Source organism: Xenopus tropicalis, chromosome 9, assembly GCF_000004195.4.
Source record: "Xenopus tropicalis strain Nigerian chromosome 9, UCB_Xtro_10.0, whole genome shotgun sequence".
Taxonomy (NCBI): Eukaryota; Metazoa; Chordata; class Amphibia; order Anura; family Pipidae; genus Xenopus; species Xenopus tropicalis.
Window position 1 is genome coordinate 55,477,868 of NC_030685.2, and position 16,927 is coordinate 55,494,794.

The 16,927-nt window shown below is 41.1% G+C and overlaps 1 protein-coding gene across 2 annotated transcripts; it reads right to left on the reverse strand.

Annotated features, from left to right (window-relative positions):
• Positions 1 to 405: 405 nt before the first annotated feature.
• Positions 406 to 12,799, reverse strand: pofut2 (protein O-fucosyltransferase 2). Of its 2 annotated transcripts, NM_001078711.1 has the most exons (9): positions 12,343 to 12,491; positions 9,425 to 9,675; positions 8,009 to 8,153; positions 7,230 to 7,340; positions 7,085 to 7,151; positions 5,456 to 5,581; positions 2,095 to 2,275; positions 1,458 to 1,581; positions 520 to 673 (listed from the first exon to the last, which is right to left on the reverse strand). In NM_001078711.1, the coding sequence occupies exons 1-9, from the start codon at positions 12,489 to 12,491 to the stop codon at positions 520 to 522; spliced, it is 1,308 nt and encodes a 435-aa protein (NP_001072179.1). The 2 variants fall into 2 exon arrangements, with proteins under 2 accessions (XP_012825977.1, NP_001072179.1); XM_012970523.3 differs by lacking the exon at positions 9,425 to 9,675 and having other exon boundaries at positions 406 to 673; positions 12,343 to 12,799.
• Between the last annotated feature and the right edge of the window lie 4,128 nt (positions 12,800 to 16,927).

A 16,927-nucleotide genomic window follows, 5' to 3' on the forward strand; every position in this document is an offset into this window, starting at 1 on the left:
GGATAATGGTGTATTAATAATTACAAACAAGTCTATAAATAAGGCTCTCTGTGCAGAATACTGTTGCTGTACACTTTCCATGCTACATTAGCAGGAAAATATATTTAAATAAAACGCTTATAGATGTCACATAGGCTGCCTTCTCCATGTAATGGCAACATGCATGGGCATAATAAAAATCTGCCCGCACATGTTTGGCAACCTTACCAGACCAGTGCCCAAATGCATTTAAAAGCACCTGAGGCTTACAATGAGGAACTATGCAGGCACATCACTTGTTTACAGGCTCTGTGCACATAAAGGGAACACATACACCAGATCCATGCCAGTGCTTCAACTTATGTCTGCAATCCTGATAAGAGCTTTTTGATAAGAGTTTTGTAACTTTTATCACTGAGAAAGACAGTAATTTAAAGTTTTATTCTAAATAAACAGCCAGCCCGTAAGGAATTTGTGCTTGGTTGGGTATGGCCATAAACTGTTCCCTGTGTGAATAACCATATCAGACATTGTTCCATTTCAGTACACAATTTTCCAATGGGTGGGCTGCTCACAGTTCTTTTCTTTGTCCCCACAGAAGCGATTGTAAGTTGTTTTTGGGTTAAAGCTCAGAATCTCTCTCTCTTCATGAATGCGGAATGAGAATGTGGAGACAGAGGTGCCAATGAAATATCTGGGAATAAAAAGGAAGAATAGGCATAAGGTCTGCAAAGCAGCTACATAAATATAATCATTTTAATATGCTAATAACATTAATAGGGAACTCAACTTAGAAACATGTGATTCTAAGCAACAAAATACAAAACATCATACCGGTTGTATACAGGTTATTATCCCCAGTTATGACAATGTATTTAAATCAGGTTTTTTGTTTTTTTTTTTTTTTCTGTTTTTGTATGGCAAGCAGGAATATCAGTGGCATCATGGATCAATATTGCAATGGACTGTGCATGGTGAAAAAAATGGCAAATCAATTAAAAAAAGAAATTAAGAAAAAGCATCACATGACAGATAACCCAGAATAAATATGCTGTAAGCGTTAAGTTCTAGGTAAGATAAAAGAGGTAAGGTGCACTGGACCAAGCTAGTCTAATGCCCACTGTGCAACACAACCACCATTGTTTATATATAAAACATTAAGATACAGGTACCATACTGTATCACATCATGCCTCAAGCTTGATAATTTTCCAGTTATTGGGGAATAGAAAAATATTAAAAAACCACTCTGAAACATGTTCCAACTATTGGGAAATGAGCAAGCCTGAGATCAAGTAAGGGTCAGTTAACCAAGTGCAAGCAATGTCAATGTACACCTGTCTGTCAGGAAGGGAGGAACAGCACTGGGGAAAAATACACAGCCTATTTCCAGTTATTGGCACTCTTAAAAAATGGATATAGGATATTGCACAATATCATAACCCCCAAATCAGTGTGATTAATGCATAAGATCAATACCTGGCATGCGCACAGATCCATTGGTCTATAATAGCCACACCTCCATCCTTGTACAACTCCAGCTCTTCCCAGGTCGCCTCAAATCGCACCATTTCTGGGATCAGTTTTCGAAGGGCTTCAAGATCTAAATTGTATCAAAAAATTAGACATTTTTAAAATCTGTAGATTGATCGGAAAAGCAGCTATTTGTTGGACAGTCTGCTGACAAAATGGCTTGTAAATGCTGCTGGGGAAAAAGCCCCTAACCTGCCTGTCCACTGCATACAGGAGAGGGGCTCCTTTCTGTTTAATGGAAGCTTTGTGGACATGAATAAGAAACGACAAATTAATTTTGTCTCTAAATGATAGGTTTTTAAGTAAGAAAGCGTCAATTTCAGGATTCAGAGTGGAATTTGGACAATTATGAGAGTTTTTAAAGATTCTCATTTGGACAAAACCTTGTTATATTTGGTATTTAATCAAATGAAAGGGTTCTGTGTTTTCCAATACATCACACAATTCCCAGATACCCAGTACATTCATTTAACAAGACAATAGTAGCACAAGGAAATGGTGGTGTGTTTCTTTAAAGGACTGAGAGGATTCATTCTATCACACAGGGCAGTTCCTGCTAACACAATGCTGTATTTGCACCTGCCTTCTCTGTCCGCATCTGTGGCAACAAAAACTTTCTTGAGCTTGAGTTTCTTCATTAGACTATGGATTTCATCCGCTGCTCTCCGCAGACTGGGCACATCCTCTCTGTGCCCCCATATGAAATCTTTTCGACGTAGGTGCACAGCAAGGTAAGGTCCTCCTAAGGCAGAATCTGGTTTTGCCTGAATAAAAAAACAAAACAAAACAATGAGAGGTCTTTACCTTTCTGGAATATCTGGTAACTAAACGGAAATTCCTAATTACATAAATTAAGTAATATATGCTATTTCAGCTATTTCAGAAACATGTAAAAGCATGTAAAACATGTAAATAATTAAACAATACCTACTGTGAGAGAAAATGCAATACATCTATACATGCAATGGAAAAGATCATGTTTTGGTGTGTTTTCCAACAGTGTTGAAGGTGGGACACAAGTAGCACTAGGTAAAATGCCTGGTTTTGCAGCAGGTGATGCTGTGTTTTATGTTACGGGCTTAGGAAAAGAGCAGGAGAGCAGGAAGGACCCTCCATTCCAAACTCCAGTTTATGTTTTCATTTGGCCAGCTGTAGGGAGCTGCCTGATTAGGCTGCAGGTGAGCAGCCAATAAAAGGGCTGTATTATTACACAGGGGTTGAGTTGGAGGTTGATTCTTGACTCAGAAGGTCACTCTCAGAGTGGGGCACAGGGCAGGGGGGCTGCCTGTGTTAGGAACTCCCAGAGGAGCTGGGGGTGCCTCCTGCCACTGCAAGGAGCAAAGGGAATCGTGACCAGGCGGATGAGTGCTGAGAGGAGACAGCAAGGCTTAAGGTGAAGCCTCAGTGTTCACAAGTGTGAGTCACTGTGGATGTGTGAAAGTCACTGGGGACAGTGGGAAACCCCCGTAAAGGTTCCAGTGTGTGGAAGTAACCCTGGAAGGTGAGAGCCCTGAAGGAGGGACAAATCATATCCATGAACTGTATGTTAATGAACTGTGTTCCTTTAAGCTTTATGTTTGGAAGAATTGGCCCTAAATAAACCTGTGTTTTGCCTGAAGATGTGGTGTCCCTGTCTTTATGCTCCAGATCCTCTGCATGCCTGCCTGCCATTGCTAATTCCTCCAAAACTTCGTGTACAGGCAGTCAGCATGTCACACTACCCAAACAACATAAAGGGGCTGTAAATGCAAAAAATAATAGGGAACATGAAGGGAAATTGAGCCACAGAAGACTGCTTATTTTATAAAAAATATTACTGATTTTCTAATTGAAATACATTACAAATAGGCTTTTTTTTAATAGAAGTTTTGCCTTTGTATTTTGGTGGTATATTTGGCCTTTACAACCCCTTTAAGGTAAAATTCACTCTAGTACTGGCTTCCAAGCCTACTGTTTCTTAGGTGGTCTGTCCTGTTTTAGTGGCAGCTGTCTATCCTTTAGCTGCCTATGCCTGCTGCCCTGGATGTATGGCTCCAGCCTATCCCTGCTCCCCTGGATGTATGGCTCCAGCCTATCCCTGCTCCCCTGGATGTATGGCTCCTGTCTATCCCTGCTCCCCTGGATGTATGACTCCTGTCTACGCCTGCTCCCCTGGATGTATGGCTCCTGTCTATCCCTGCTCCCCTGGATGTATGGCTCCTGTCTATCCCTGCTCCCCTGGATGTATGGCTCCTGTCTATCCCTGCTCCCCTGGATGTATGGCTCCTGTCTATCCCTGCTGCCCAGTCTGAAGTCCAAACAACTACAGAAAGGCTCTGCCTGCGGTTCAGACCATAGTCCAGACATGCACAGAGATGGCAATGACTGTCTCTCAGTCTGTAGTCCAAGTTGGTGGCTCTGCCTTTCACTTAGGCCCCTATACCTGACCTAGACAGATAGCTCTGTTAATAGTTCCTGAAACTAAGGGCCAAACAATCCTCTGTCTTGAGTCCTACCCCTGAGGTTCCTGTTACTACAAGTAATCTAATGGGTAGCTCTTGTCTGCTGCTGGATTTTAACCCGGAGCCCTGTGCTTTGTGGCTCCCTGCAGCTGTAGGTCCTACTAACTCCATTTTTACACTTAGCTGCACTGCATTAAGCAGCAGGTGCACTTTATCTTCTCACATGTCCCACTGCTGTTAGAAACCCCCAGCCCTGCATTCTCCCTGCCCATTATTCGTCTCACAGTCGTAAAGCAGTCACTGGCTATGGAGATTTGGGGAAGAGTTTTTGAAAAGTTGTATTGTGCAATAAAGCTTTAAGAATACAACCCTGATATTTCTGAATAATGTTACATTATTCCAGGATTTGTAGTCCAGCAATAACTGAATAAAATTACAACATGTATGCTCAGGTCAGAATAAATAAAAAAATGTTGTGTTTTCACACTAAATTTGTTGTGTGCACCAACATTTGTTGTGTGCAGTGGCATCAAAATTTGTGTGTGTACAGTTTAGAGGGAACTTTTGGAACCCTTCCTGCCTGTATATGTAATGCAGATGGTAAAGTTCAGTAGAAAAATAACTGTCTGGAGCTGTTTCCCATTCTTTGGGGCAGAGCACCTGGTTCCATTTCAGGATTTAACCTTAAGGCAACAGCATACAATGACAATTCCATGCTTCCTACTTTGCGGCTACAGTTTGAGGCTCTTGCCTGTTTCAGCACAATAATGGCCACATGCACTTAGCCTTTGGGAGACTGGTCTGCACAGAACTCTCACCAATATGGGGCTGGCCACTGCTCCTGTATAAACTATATCTACATCTTGATAGTAGTAGGGAGGAAAGCTAAAAATACAGGAAAGCTGGCATTTTTTTTTCAAATTGTGTGTGTGCACAGCTTTTGTGCCAGGAGAACACTACCTGCCTGCCTGCATAATGCAGATGGTAAAGTTCAGTGGAAAAAGAATAATTGTCTGGAGATGTTCCCCATTCTCCAAGTTTTAAAAATAAATGCAAAGAAAGCAGAACAAATAACACATAAAACATGGAGCCAGGGAATGTTCATCAACCAATCCCCTCTTTCTCATCTGGCACTTTCTCATGTATGGAAATACACTAAGCAAGTTGCATGTATGATGCAACCTTCTGTTTTATACTGGCATGCCCTAATGTTGTGGTTTTGCAGCGTACCGACAGGCTTCATCTAATTTTCGCCTTGCATTCCACCTTTCGTCCATACAATGGGGCGCAGATTGAAGTAAAACAATTTTGTGTGCTTTTGGCTGTGTTTAAAGAGGTTACTACCATGCTGCCTAACACTCTACATTGTTGCCATTTTTTGGGCCTGGGAGGTGTCTACTTTTCAGTGTGCCTATTCTTTCCATTACATTCTGTCTTAAGTTCTCTCTTTTACAAAATATTACTGGAACTCTATAGCTCAAAAGGCTCCAAAAAATAGCTTACCTTCACTTTGGTCCAGTCCTCATGGAATATAGTCCTGTCTGCTTCGTCGGTAGAGTGCAAAAAGTTGGCCCGGAATTCATCCCCAACTACCCGCAGATGTTTGGCAAACACCATGCTGCGTCGAGTCTGATTTCAAGGATGAAATAGTGTAAGATAGATTTTTCAAATAATACAAGAGCAGGGGTGTACAACTTGTGCCTTTCTAGAATCAAAAATAGCCAGAGGGTCACATTAAAAAGCTCTTCATAATAATAATAATAAGACTAGAAATGTAATTGAAAAAAAATACAGGCATAAAAGGAAATACTAATTTCTCCAAGTAAAAAGAAAAGTGAAAGTGATTGTTTAAAGAGTAAGTAAACTTTTTTTTTTTTAAATCTCTAAAATGATGTAAATTATGATGTACATCCCCCAGAATAACATAACTTTCTTTGTGCATTCAGATTTATTTTATTTCTCTATTACAGCCAGTTTAACTACAGCTCTTTTAGTAACTTCCTTGTCTAGCATGAAGCTCTGCCCCCTTTTGCTATATGAGCACTCCTCCTCTCTCTGACTATGATGACTTCAAAAAGGTACCTATTGCGTATGCTTGATTGATTTTAATTGGAGCATAGGCAGTGAGCATGCCCAGCAGTCACCTCTTGGAGAGAGGAGTGCTCAGAATGCAAAAGGGGGTGGACTTCATGCTAGACAAGGAAGTCAGTTAAAAAGCCGCAGTTAAGCTGCTTGTAATATTGTAATGCTTAAGAATGTCCTATTCTATATAATGATAATGGGTGTGCAGAGGATCTTTTGCGGTTGTTTATATGTATTTTGTGGTCACAGCCTCATTGCACCCCCGCCTAATGGTTTACAATTTAGTGGTTGAGCACAACTTTCCCCTTTTTTTTGTGTTATTGTTTATACAAGAGCAGTGGCCAGCTCCATTATGTAGCCCCCACTCTTCCCAGCTACAGTCAGGTGATCCCAAAGGAGCCTTGAAAGCAAGAATGTTGCAGGTAAAACTTAGTCCCTTTGCTCAGTACTAATCTTAAATTACTTATATAGGTCAGTGTAGGACTGGCCAGAAGGGATGACGATGACGTAGTTGGCCAGCTTGAAGTATATTGCAATGTATGGACAAACAATCCCTCTTTTGGGTCTGGGGGGGAGGGCATTTCTTAGTAGCTGAATGCACAGAATGTCCTAATGTCCTATTTCTACATATTGATAATGGGTGAGTGCAGAGGATCTTTTGCGGTTGTTTATATGTATTTTGTGGTCACAGCCTCATTGCACCCCCGCCTAATGGTTTACAATTTAGTGGTTGAGCACAACTTTCCCCTTTTTTGTGTTATTGAGAATATGCAAGCAGGGAGAAAGGTATGTTATTCTGCAAATATTTCATTAGGCAAATATTTTTGCCTAATTAAATAAAAATATAACGTCAAGCAACTTTTAACACTGTAATTGTTTTTGTAAATGTGATTGCTACTGAAAGAAGGATTTCTTTACCACTTTTTCTGTTTTCTGGAAACCTTAATAGTAACTGAAACAATCTCTTTACAGAGAAAGGCTCTGCCTTTAGCTATTAGCAACATTCTGGCCTGTTGTGAACATGAAACATGGCGTCTGTTATATACTCACATCCCAGTAATCTTTGCCTCCATAATGATCATGCAGAAGGTTCTCTGCTCTATCTAGCATTACAGACCTAAAGAGGTTAGGAAATATATAAGTGAAGTTTGTGATGTCCATTTGACAGCACATATACTTGGTACACTGCACTCACCTTGCTGTAGTATTTTTTAATAGCACTGGAGCCATAATAGATGCTGAACCCTGTACTGATAAACAGGTGACATTTATGCCCCTAGTCTCCTCATAGCCCCAAAACCAGCCTCTAAAAAGGAAACAAAACCAGAGTTTATATGTAATTATAATAATATATGCAATTAAAGGTGAAAGCCGCTCACTGTACAGTTTAGCTGTGCTCAGGCAATTCATGAGAAAGGTCATCTGAGGCTTTTGATCTCCTGAGCAGAGTAACATCAGAAGAGTTCTTCCTAACTATACAGTGAAAGAACTGACCAGCAGAAATAGAAAACATACAAATGATGAACTTGGACTGCAAATATGCTTAGAAGAGAGCTTTGAGCAATTTGAAATTAATTTGTTTTGAGGGTTCATAATTACTTTAACTTCTAAAAGACATGTCATTTTAGAAAACTGCATATTCTGAAAAACACAAAATGGGTAAATATATAATTCAATGTCCAATTACCAAAGTAAAAATCATAATAAAATTTTATGTTTTTACTATTTTTTTCAAAAATTAATTGAATATTTGCACTTTACAGCATCTACTCTCCGTATTTTCTAGGTAAAAAGATATAATACCATAACCACGAATGCCACAAGTCTTCTGAATATTACATATGCATATCATTACCAAATCTATGTAGCATGTATATATGAACAGTGAACAAAAATGCTCATGACTGACACTTTGGAATCAGCAAACAAACCATGCACTGCTTATCTACCATTACCTCTCCATTGCAACATTACCTGTAGTAGCCATTTTTATCTTCTGAGTACATGAGCTGGTCAATGCAAGGCCTCTGGTCTACCTTCTCCTCCCACGTGCCTTCCTTCCAGCCTTCAGCATAACCCTGAAGAACATATACCTGCTCGATAAAGGGTCCTCCAGATTCTGAAAAATTAAATTAAAATTATTTCCAAAAATAACAAAAAATTGTGTTTTTACTGTTTTTATTCATCAATTAGGAGTTTCAGCTAGATTATTTGAGGCCGTTCACTCCATTTTGTTGGCAGAACAAAGTAGTTCTCATACTATTAGTCAGGTCTTTGCAGGGCTTGAAACAGGGGTGCTCAGCCTGAAGGCCAGTTAGGGAGAAATGCCTGTTTGCTGTTCTAGAAACATCTGAAAGCCCAGTCTGAAGGTGAATTATAGTAAGATTTGGGGTAAAATTTATTTGCTTTCCTGGGTATTTTTGTAACCTTGCTTTTAGCCAATTGTGGCCCTGACCTGGACTTGAGGATTGAACTGAAAATGTCTGACAACCACTGCCCTAGACCCATGTGAAAAGCCCTCTGAGGTTTCTCATCCCTTTCCTAAGCACAGCAAAATCAGAGAAATTCTCTGTTTTAATGACACGTTCTGCCAACTGTACTGCGTTTGGAAGAACTGACCAGCAGGTGGGGCTGTTGTTACAATTTCCATATTTTAGCAGTGTAATAATTTCTTGGAATCTACAAAAAATTAAAAAGTTCATAGAAAAATTCTCTGAGCAGTTTTACATTATTTTTTTTTTTTTAAGGTTTAGATTCCTTTAAGCAGAATTACATGGACAGCAAGAACTGGTGCCTGGTAGGAAATAGTAATAAAAAGTAGCCTAAAAATGTGGTGTGCTAACTTTGTTTTAACTTAATATAAAGAAATCTCTCTGCCAATAATCTAGCATTCCAAGAAATCCCTGGCCATCCTCCTGCATGGAGGAGCACGTTTGTCAATAAGCAAATGCACTGCCCAAACACAACTCATGTCTCTGCTATGTCAAGTGAGCAGAACATTGTCAAACAAAGCTATTATTTGACAAACACACACAAACCACACGGAAGCACTGCAATTTAGTGATGGTGGGGCCATTGTAGAAAAAGAACTGCAATGGCCAATAGCAACCGATCTGCAATTACTTTTGAACAGTTTATATCAAGTAAGAAAATGAAAGCAAACCTGATTGGTTGCTGCTGGAAACAGCGCCTATGTTTGTAAATCAGTTCCAATATGTTTGTTTTGTGCCAAGTTCATTTTAACATTCTGAATGTGACATTAAAGTTTTTGGTTTCCATGACTTTCCACAACTTTATAAATGCAAATAATAGTTCAGCGCACAACCATAAACACCATCAAAATAGATATAACCAGAAAGCAGAGTCAATTTTTTTTTTACTGATATCTACCCGCAAGGAAATCTTCATACTCAATGACAGGAATGTTTTGATAAAGGCTGTCCAAGTCAAAGAATTCTGCCCAGGGGATTCGGACTTGGTGGATGTCTGGACTCTGCCAGTGATAAAGTCGACCCCATGGGGGCAGAACGAGCACCCAATTGGAACTCTTCAGTAAGGTTTTCAGGAGGGAGGCAACTCGTATATATACATCTCTGCGCAGATTAAACCCCTCAGGGGGGTTCACGTCATACAGCAAATACCTACAAGAAGAGTAGACATAGGTACGTTTGTGCATATTTCAAGTGACAATAAACATTGGAATAAGAAGCGGCTACAGATCTTGGCCCTATTCAGTCACCCAGATAGTAAACCAAATCACAATGATCACAATAACATTCATGTCACTCTGACCTAAGATAAAATTAAGGGCACTGCGACCAGAATCAGAATGACATTTCAACCTTTAGGACACTGCAAACCTATGTCTGCCATTATGGCATCACAATGACATTTGTACTACAGGTAGAGGATCCATAATCCCGTTATCCAGAAAGCTCTGAATTAGGGGAAAGTCTACTATCATAGACTTCATTTTAATCAAATAATTAAAATTTTAAAAAATTATTTTTTCTCTGTAGTAATAAAACAAAAAAAAAATAAAAAAGTATTTAGTACTTAATCCCAACTAAGATATAGTTCATTCTTACTGAAGGCAAAACAATCCTATTGGGTTTAATGTTTAATGATTTTTTAGTAGGCTTAAAGCAGGGGTCCTTAAACTTTTTAAACATGGGGCCAGTTCATGGTCCCTCAGACTGTTAGGGGGCCGGACTGTAGTCCTCAAACTACGGCCCACTTCCTGCTGCGTCCTCCCACTCCCTGCTCCCTAGCTGCATCATACCGCTTCCCGCTGTGTCCTGACTTCCTGCCCCCCACTGCGTCCTCTGACTCCCTGCTCCCCCACTGCTTCCTCTGATGATTTTCATGCCACTACAAAATTGCATGTTAATCATTTTCATGGCACTGTGATCTTAAAATTCTATTGGTGGCAATTGCAAATCATTGTTTTGGCCCCATATTTGTGTCAGTAAATTATGACTTGCTCTGAAGAGGTGGAGTCTGCTGTGTATGGGCAGTTTCAGACTGGGTTAGAGCAAGCTGGCCTGAGATACCTAGGGGCCCCTGAGACGGGTTACTACTTGCGGGCCTATAGAACACAGGGGCCCCTGAGACGGGTTACTACTTGCTGGCCTATGAAACCTAGGGGCCCATGAGACGGGTTACTACTTTCTGGCCTGAAGAACACAGGGGCTCCTAAGACGGGTTACTACTTGCTGGCCTGAAGAACCTAGGGGTCCCTGACAACAATGAATCAATCTGACATCAAATGAAACCAAAGCAGATGATAAAGCAGGCATTTCTATAGCAGGACAGACTGCCAGTTCCATAAGCATTTCTATAGCAGGACAGACTGCCAGTTCCATAAGCATTTCTATAGCAGGACAGACTGCCAGTCCCATAAGCATTTCTATAGCAGGACAGACTGCCAGTCCCATAGGCATTTCTATAGCAGGACAGACTGCCAATCCCATAGGCATTTCTATAGCAGGACAGACTGCCAGTCCCGTAAGCATTTCTATAGCAGGACAGACTGCCAGTCCCGTAAGCATTTCTATAGCAGGACAGACTGCCAGTCCCGTAAGAATTTCTATAGCAGGACAGACTGCCAGTCCCGTAAGCATTTCTATAGCAGGACAGACTGCCAGTCCCGTAAGCATTTCTATAGCAGGACAGACTCCCAGTCCCGTAAGCATTTCTATAGCAGGACAGACTGCCAGTCCCGTAAGCATTTCTATAGCAGGACAGACTCCCAGTCCCGTAAGCATTTCTATAGCAGGACAGACTGCCAGTCCCCTAAGCATTTCTATAGCAGGACAGACTCCCAGTTCCATAAGCATTTCTATAGCAGGACAGACTCCCAGTTCCGTAAGCATTTCTATAGCAGGACAGACTCCCAGTCCCGTAAGCATTTCTATAGCAGGACAGACTCCCAGTCCCATAAGCATTTCTATAGCAGGACAGACTCCCAGTTCCATAAGCATTTCTATAGCAGGACAGACTCCCAGTCCCGTAAGCATTTCTATAGCAGGACAGACTGCCAGTCCCATAGGCATTTCTATAGCAGGACAGACTGCCAATCCCATAGGCATTTCTATAGCAGGACAGACTGCCAGTCCCGTAAGCATTTCTATAGCAGGACAGACTGCCAGTCCCATAAGCATTTCTATAGCAGGACAGACTCCCAGTTCCATAAGCATTTCTATAGCAGGACAGACTCCCAGTTCCATAAGCATTTCTATAGCAGGACAGACTCCCAGTTCCATAAGCATTTCTATAGCAGGACAGACTCCCAGTTCCATAAGCATTTCTATAGCAGGACAGACTCCCAGTCCCGTAAGCATTTCTATAGCAGGACAGACTCCCAGTCCCATAAGCATTTCTATAGCAGGACAGACTCCCAGTTCCATAAGCATTTCTATAGCAGGACAGACTGCCAGTCCCATAAGCATTTCTATAGCAGGACAGACTCCCAGTCCCGTAAGCATTTCTATAGCAGGACAGACCCCCAGTCCCATAAGCATTTCTATAGCAGGACAGACTCCCAGTCCCATAAGCATTTCTATAGCAGGACAGACTGCCAGTCCCATAAGCATTTCTATAGCAGGACAGACTGCCAGTCCCATAAGCAAGGCATGGATGTTTGAATGTGACAGAGAGAAGTCTAATTATTCCATTGGGTCCTGTTAAAATGCAACCAGTCGCATGCAAAAGTCGCAGAGATGGATCAGAAGTGAGAAAGCAGACAGACAGACATTTCTGCCAATGAATACAAGAGCGGACTCTGCCAGGCCCTTCCCATCACACACCTCCGTTCAAACGCAGCAGTTCCAACCTGCAGAGAAGAGGCCGAGTGTCCCGGGCTGAACTGGCCCTCATCCCCGCAAGCCCGGGGCAATAGGGAGAGGCACACTCCCAGGAGAAGGAGAAGACGTGGCCGCCAAGAAGCAACAGCCATATCCCGGTATGCACAGCGGGCCGCACTTCCGGCATCCAGGCCTGAGCGTCCCATTCCTATGGTAACCGCGAAGCCAGGAGACCCCTGACAAATCTACTTCCGCTAATGAGAAAAGTGCAGTGACGGAAGCTGACTGTTCCGAAGCCTCCATTACCTGTTGCCTTTTAGGCGGCAGCAGTAAAGTTCAGGGACGAAAAAGGGTGTCCAGCAAGTTCGGAAAGAGAACAAGAATGGGACTAGAGCTGGGGTTCTGCAGCGGCTGCAAAGGCGAACAGTGGGGCTGGCAGTGCCGACCTCTGGAACGAATGTCAAATGCACAAACTGCGCATTGTCGTAATAATGGCAGCAGGTGGCAGTATTACTCCATTAATCAATGATCCATCTGGCACTAATGCTAAGAATGTTTTATTTCCCTTCTCTGCCCCCCAATAAAATCAGTTAACAGCAGAAGCCATAGAGGGGGGCTGGGAGCAGCGCAGGATTTACCAGGGGTGACAAAAGGCTGCCCCACAAAGCAGAATTTGTCATTTTAAATGGTAATAATGCTCATTTAGTGTTGCGAGTGGAATTGTTCTCTCTCTATGTATACTGTATATAAAATGACAACGCAATAATATTTATGGCCTTGTCACCTAAAGTTATTCTGGCTCTGTAACCTCTAAATGATGTTTGTGTTTTTATGAATGCAGAATGGCATTTGTAGTATCATATCCCAGATGTATTTTGCCCAGTCAGACCCTTTCTATCCCTGTTGCAGACATGTAAATGAAGGGTCTGGCTGAGCACTCTGAAAAGTATTTGGTAATTGCCTGTTGTGTTTTAAGTTAAAGTTGTGTTCCCGGACTCTACTTCAAATGATCGTTTGTCTGCTGAAATACTGTTCTTTATCTTTTGTTTTTACATTTTTTGTTCTGTTACAGCTGATGCTATAATGATGCTGGTTAGTAGAAGATGTAACACTATAAATGTGGATGTTAAAGGACATGTCAACCCAAAAAAACCTATTTTGCCTAATTAAAGCAAACATCATTCTAAGCAACATTGCAATATACATTCATGATCAATTTGTAATGGTTGTAATTTGTAAGGGTTTTTTAAAAGTCATAACCAGTAGTTAAGTAAATGCTGTGTTCCATTGGAATTACAAATAACTTTTGCAATGCTAAACATTTTAAATACATTTATATTGGAATGGTGCTTAGAACTATGTTTATTTTATTAGGCAAAAATTTATGTTTTGGACATCTTTGCAACGAATATACATGGGCCACTAGGGGGCAGGATTACATTAGTGATGATTTTAGTGTAGTCTGTTTTTCTTTCCGTATGCATTTTTTTTCTAGTTCTCCAGGAAAGAAGGCACTTAACTTTCCCCACCTAGTATCTATTTTACCTACTAGCCCCCCTGAAAGATATTCTGCAGATGCCTGTGATTGGGCATATGTGGTTTATTCCTAAATAAATCTGAGAAAAGTGCTCAGTATATTGACCATTAGACCAAAATGTACATCCTTTACTTAACACAGAGATTATAAACGCCCAATATTTTGCAAAGAAGGCATTCAGGAATAATGCAAAGCATGAATTTCAGCCATAACTTTGCTTTTATCTTTAACACAGATTTTTAAAAACACCTGTTGCCCTCGCAAAGGAACCCTGGGATTTCCCCTTCATTTTACAAAAGTGGCTGCTTAAAACAAAGGTGTCAGTAGCACTTTAACTACACAGTATGCAATAAATGATAATACCATCACTCATGGCAAGGAATATGATGGGGATCCAGGTGACCGCCCTGGTAACAACCAAAGAAGAAACTGTAAGGATAATGCAACAGGGGTCGTTTTCTTCACTGGTGTAAATACCTTAGCAGAAAAACCGAATCCCCTGTCTTCCCCTTTATGTGTGTGCACTGTGTGTCATGTGTTAGTTCATACTTTAGCATTTCCATGCAGAAATCCACTCTGCGTTTGCTAACGGTGCGAATGCTATGTGGTATGGTCAGGCAGACCCGTGCCCAACCTGGACCGGCTGACCCTCAACCCAGCCTTCTCCTGCCACCCTACTGTGCCTCCTACCAGACCAGATCCGCTACCCAACCCTACCTGCAATGGGTTAACTTACCTTCTGAACTGGAACCTTGAAACAGGGACTGTTTATCCATGTATTGCAATATATTAAATCTGGCCAACAACATCAAAGTCATCCCCGGTCTGGCCAGTCCTATACACAATTTCATCTGATTCAATAAGAATTCTACTGCTTCATTATACATTATTCACAGGGACTAAGCTTTACTTGCAACATTGTTTTGCAAGATTAAAACTCCCAAATAATTGCACTTTTATTGGCCACCACTGGGATCACCTGTAGTTGGGAATGATGGAAGCTAATACATGGAAATGGCCACTACTCCTGTATAAACTACAGCAAAAAGAGAAAGTTGTGCTCACTACTAAATTTTAAACCATTAGGCGGAGTGCAGTATAGGACATCAAGACATTTTGTGCATTAAGGGGTGGGCATTTCTAAGTAGCTTAATTCACAGAAAATCTTAATGTTTTATATATATATACAGTGGTGTGAAAAACTATTTGCCCCCTTCCTGATTTCTTATTCTTTTGCATGTTTGTCACACTTAAATGTTTCTGCTCATCAAAAACCGTTAACTATTAGTCAAAGATAACATAATTGAACACAAAATGCAGTTTTTAAATGAAGGTTTACGTTATTAAGGGAGAAAAAAAACTCCAAATCTACATGGCCCTGTGTGAAAAAGTGATTGCCCCCCTTGTTAAAAATAACTTATCAATTTCAATTTTCAATTTCAATATCAATTTCTGTAGTCACCCCCAGGCCTGATTACTGCCACACCTGTTTCAATCAAGAAATCACTTAAATAGGAGCTACCTGACACAGAGAAGTAGACCAAAAGCACCTCAAAAGCTAGACATCATGCCAAGATCCAAAGAAATTCAGGAACAAATGAGAACAAAAGTAATTGAGATCTATCAGTCTGGTAAAGGTTATAAAGCCATTTCTAAAGCTTTGGGACTCCAGCGAACCACAGTGAGAGCCATTATCCACAAATGGCAAAAACATGGAACAGTGGTGAACCTTCCCAGGAGTGGCCGGCCGGCCAAAATTACCCCAAGAGCGCAGAGACAACTCATCCGAGAGGCCACAAAAGACCCCAGGACAACATCTAAAGAACTGCAGGCCTCACTTGCCTCAATTAAGGTCAGTGTTCAGGACTCCACCATAAGAAAGAGACTGGGCAAAAACGGCCTGCATGGCAGATTTCCAAGGCGCAAACCACTTTTAAGCAAAAAGAACATTATGGCTCGTCTCAATTTTGCTAAAAAACATCTCAATGATTGCCAAGACTTTTGGGAAAATATTTTGTGGACCGACGAGACAAAAGTTGAACTTTTTGGAAGGTGCGTGTCCCGTTACATCTGGCGTAAAAGTAACACAGCATTTCAGAAAAAGAACATCATACCAACAGTAAAATATGGTGGCGGTAGTGTGATGGTCTGGGGTTGTTTTGCTGCTTCAGGACCTGGAAGGCTTGCTGTCATAGATGGAACCATGAATTCTACTGTCTACCAAAAAATCCTGAAGGAGAATGTCCGGCCATCTCTTCGTCAACTCAAGCTGAAGCGATCTTGGGTGCTGCAGCAGGACAATGACCCAAAACACACCAGCAAATCCACCTCTGAATGGTTGAAGAAAAACAAAATGAAGACTTTGGAGTGGCCTAGTCAAAGTCCTGTCCTGAATCCTATTGAGATGTTGTGGCATGACCTTAAAAAGGCGGTTCATGCTAGAAAACCCTCAAATAAAGCTGAATTACAACAATTCTGCAAAGATGAGTGGGCCAAAATTCCTCCAGAGCGCTGTAAAAGACTCGTTGCAAGTTATCGCAAACGCTTGATTGCAGTTATTGCTGCTTAGGGTGGCCCAACCAGTTATTAGGTTCAGGGGGCAATTACTTTTTCACACAGGGCCATGTAGGTTTGGATTTTTTTTCTCCCTAAATAATAAAAACCCTCATTTAAAAACTGCATTTTGTGTTTACTTGTGTTATCTTTGACTAATAGTTAAATGTGTTTGATGATCAGAAACATTTTGTGTGACAAACATGCAAAAGTATAAGAAATCAGGAAGGGGGCAAATAGTTTTTCACACCACTGTACATATATATATATAATTAGCGCATGCGAAAAATACCACGCATGTTATTTATCGCGTCAAAAATATTGCATGAAATACCGCGCATAAAATAGCGCAAGTGTACTGATTGCATGCGAAAAATACCGCGCACGTTATTTATCGCGTCAAAAATATTGCATGAAATACCGCGCATAAAATAGCGCAAGTGTACTGATTTGCCACGAGAGAATAATAGCGCATGTTAAAACTCATCTTAGTGAATC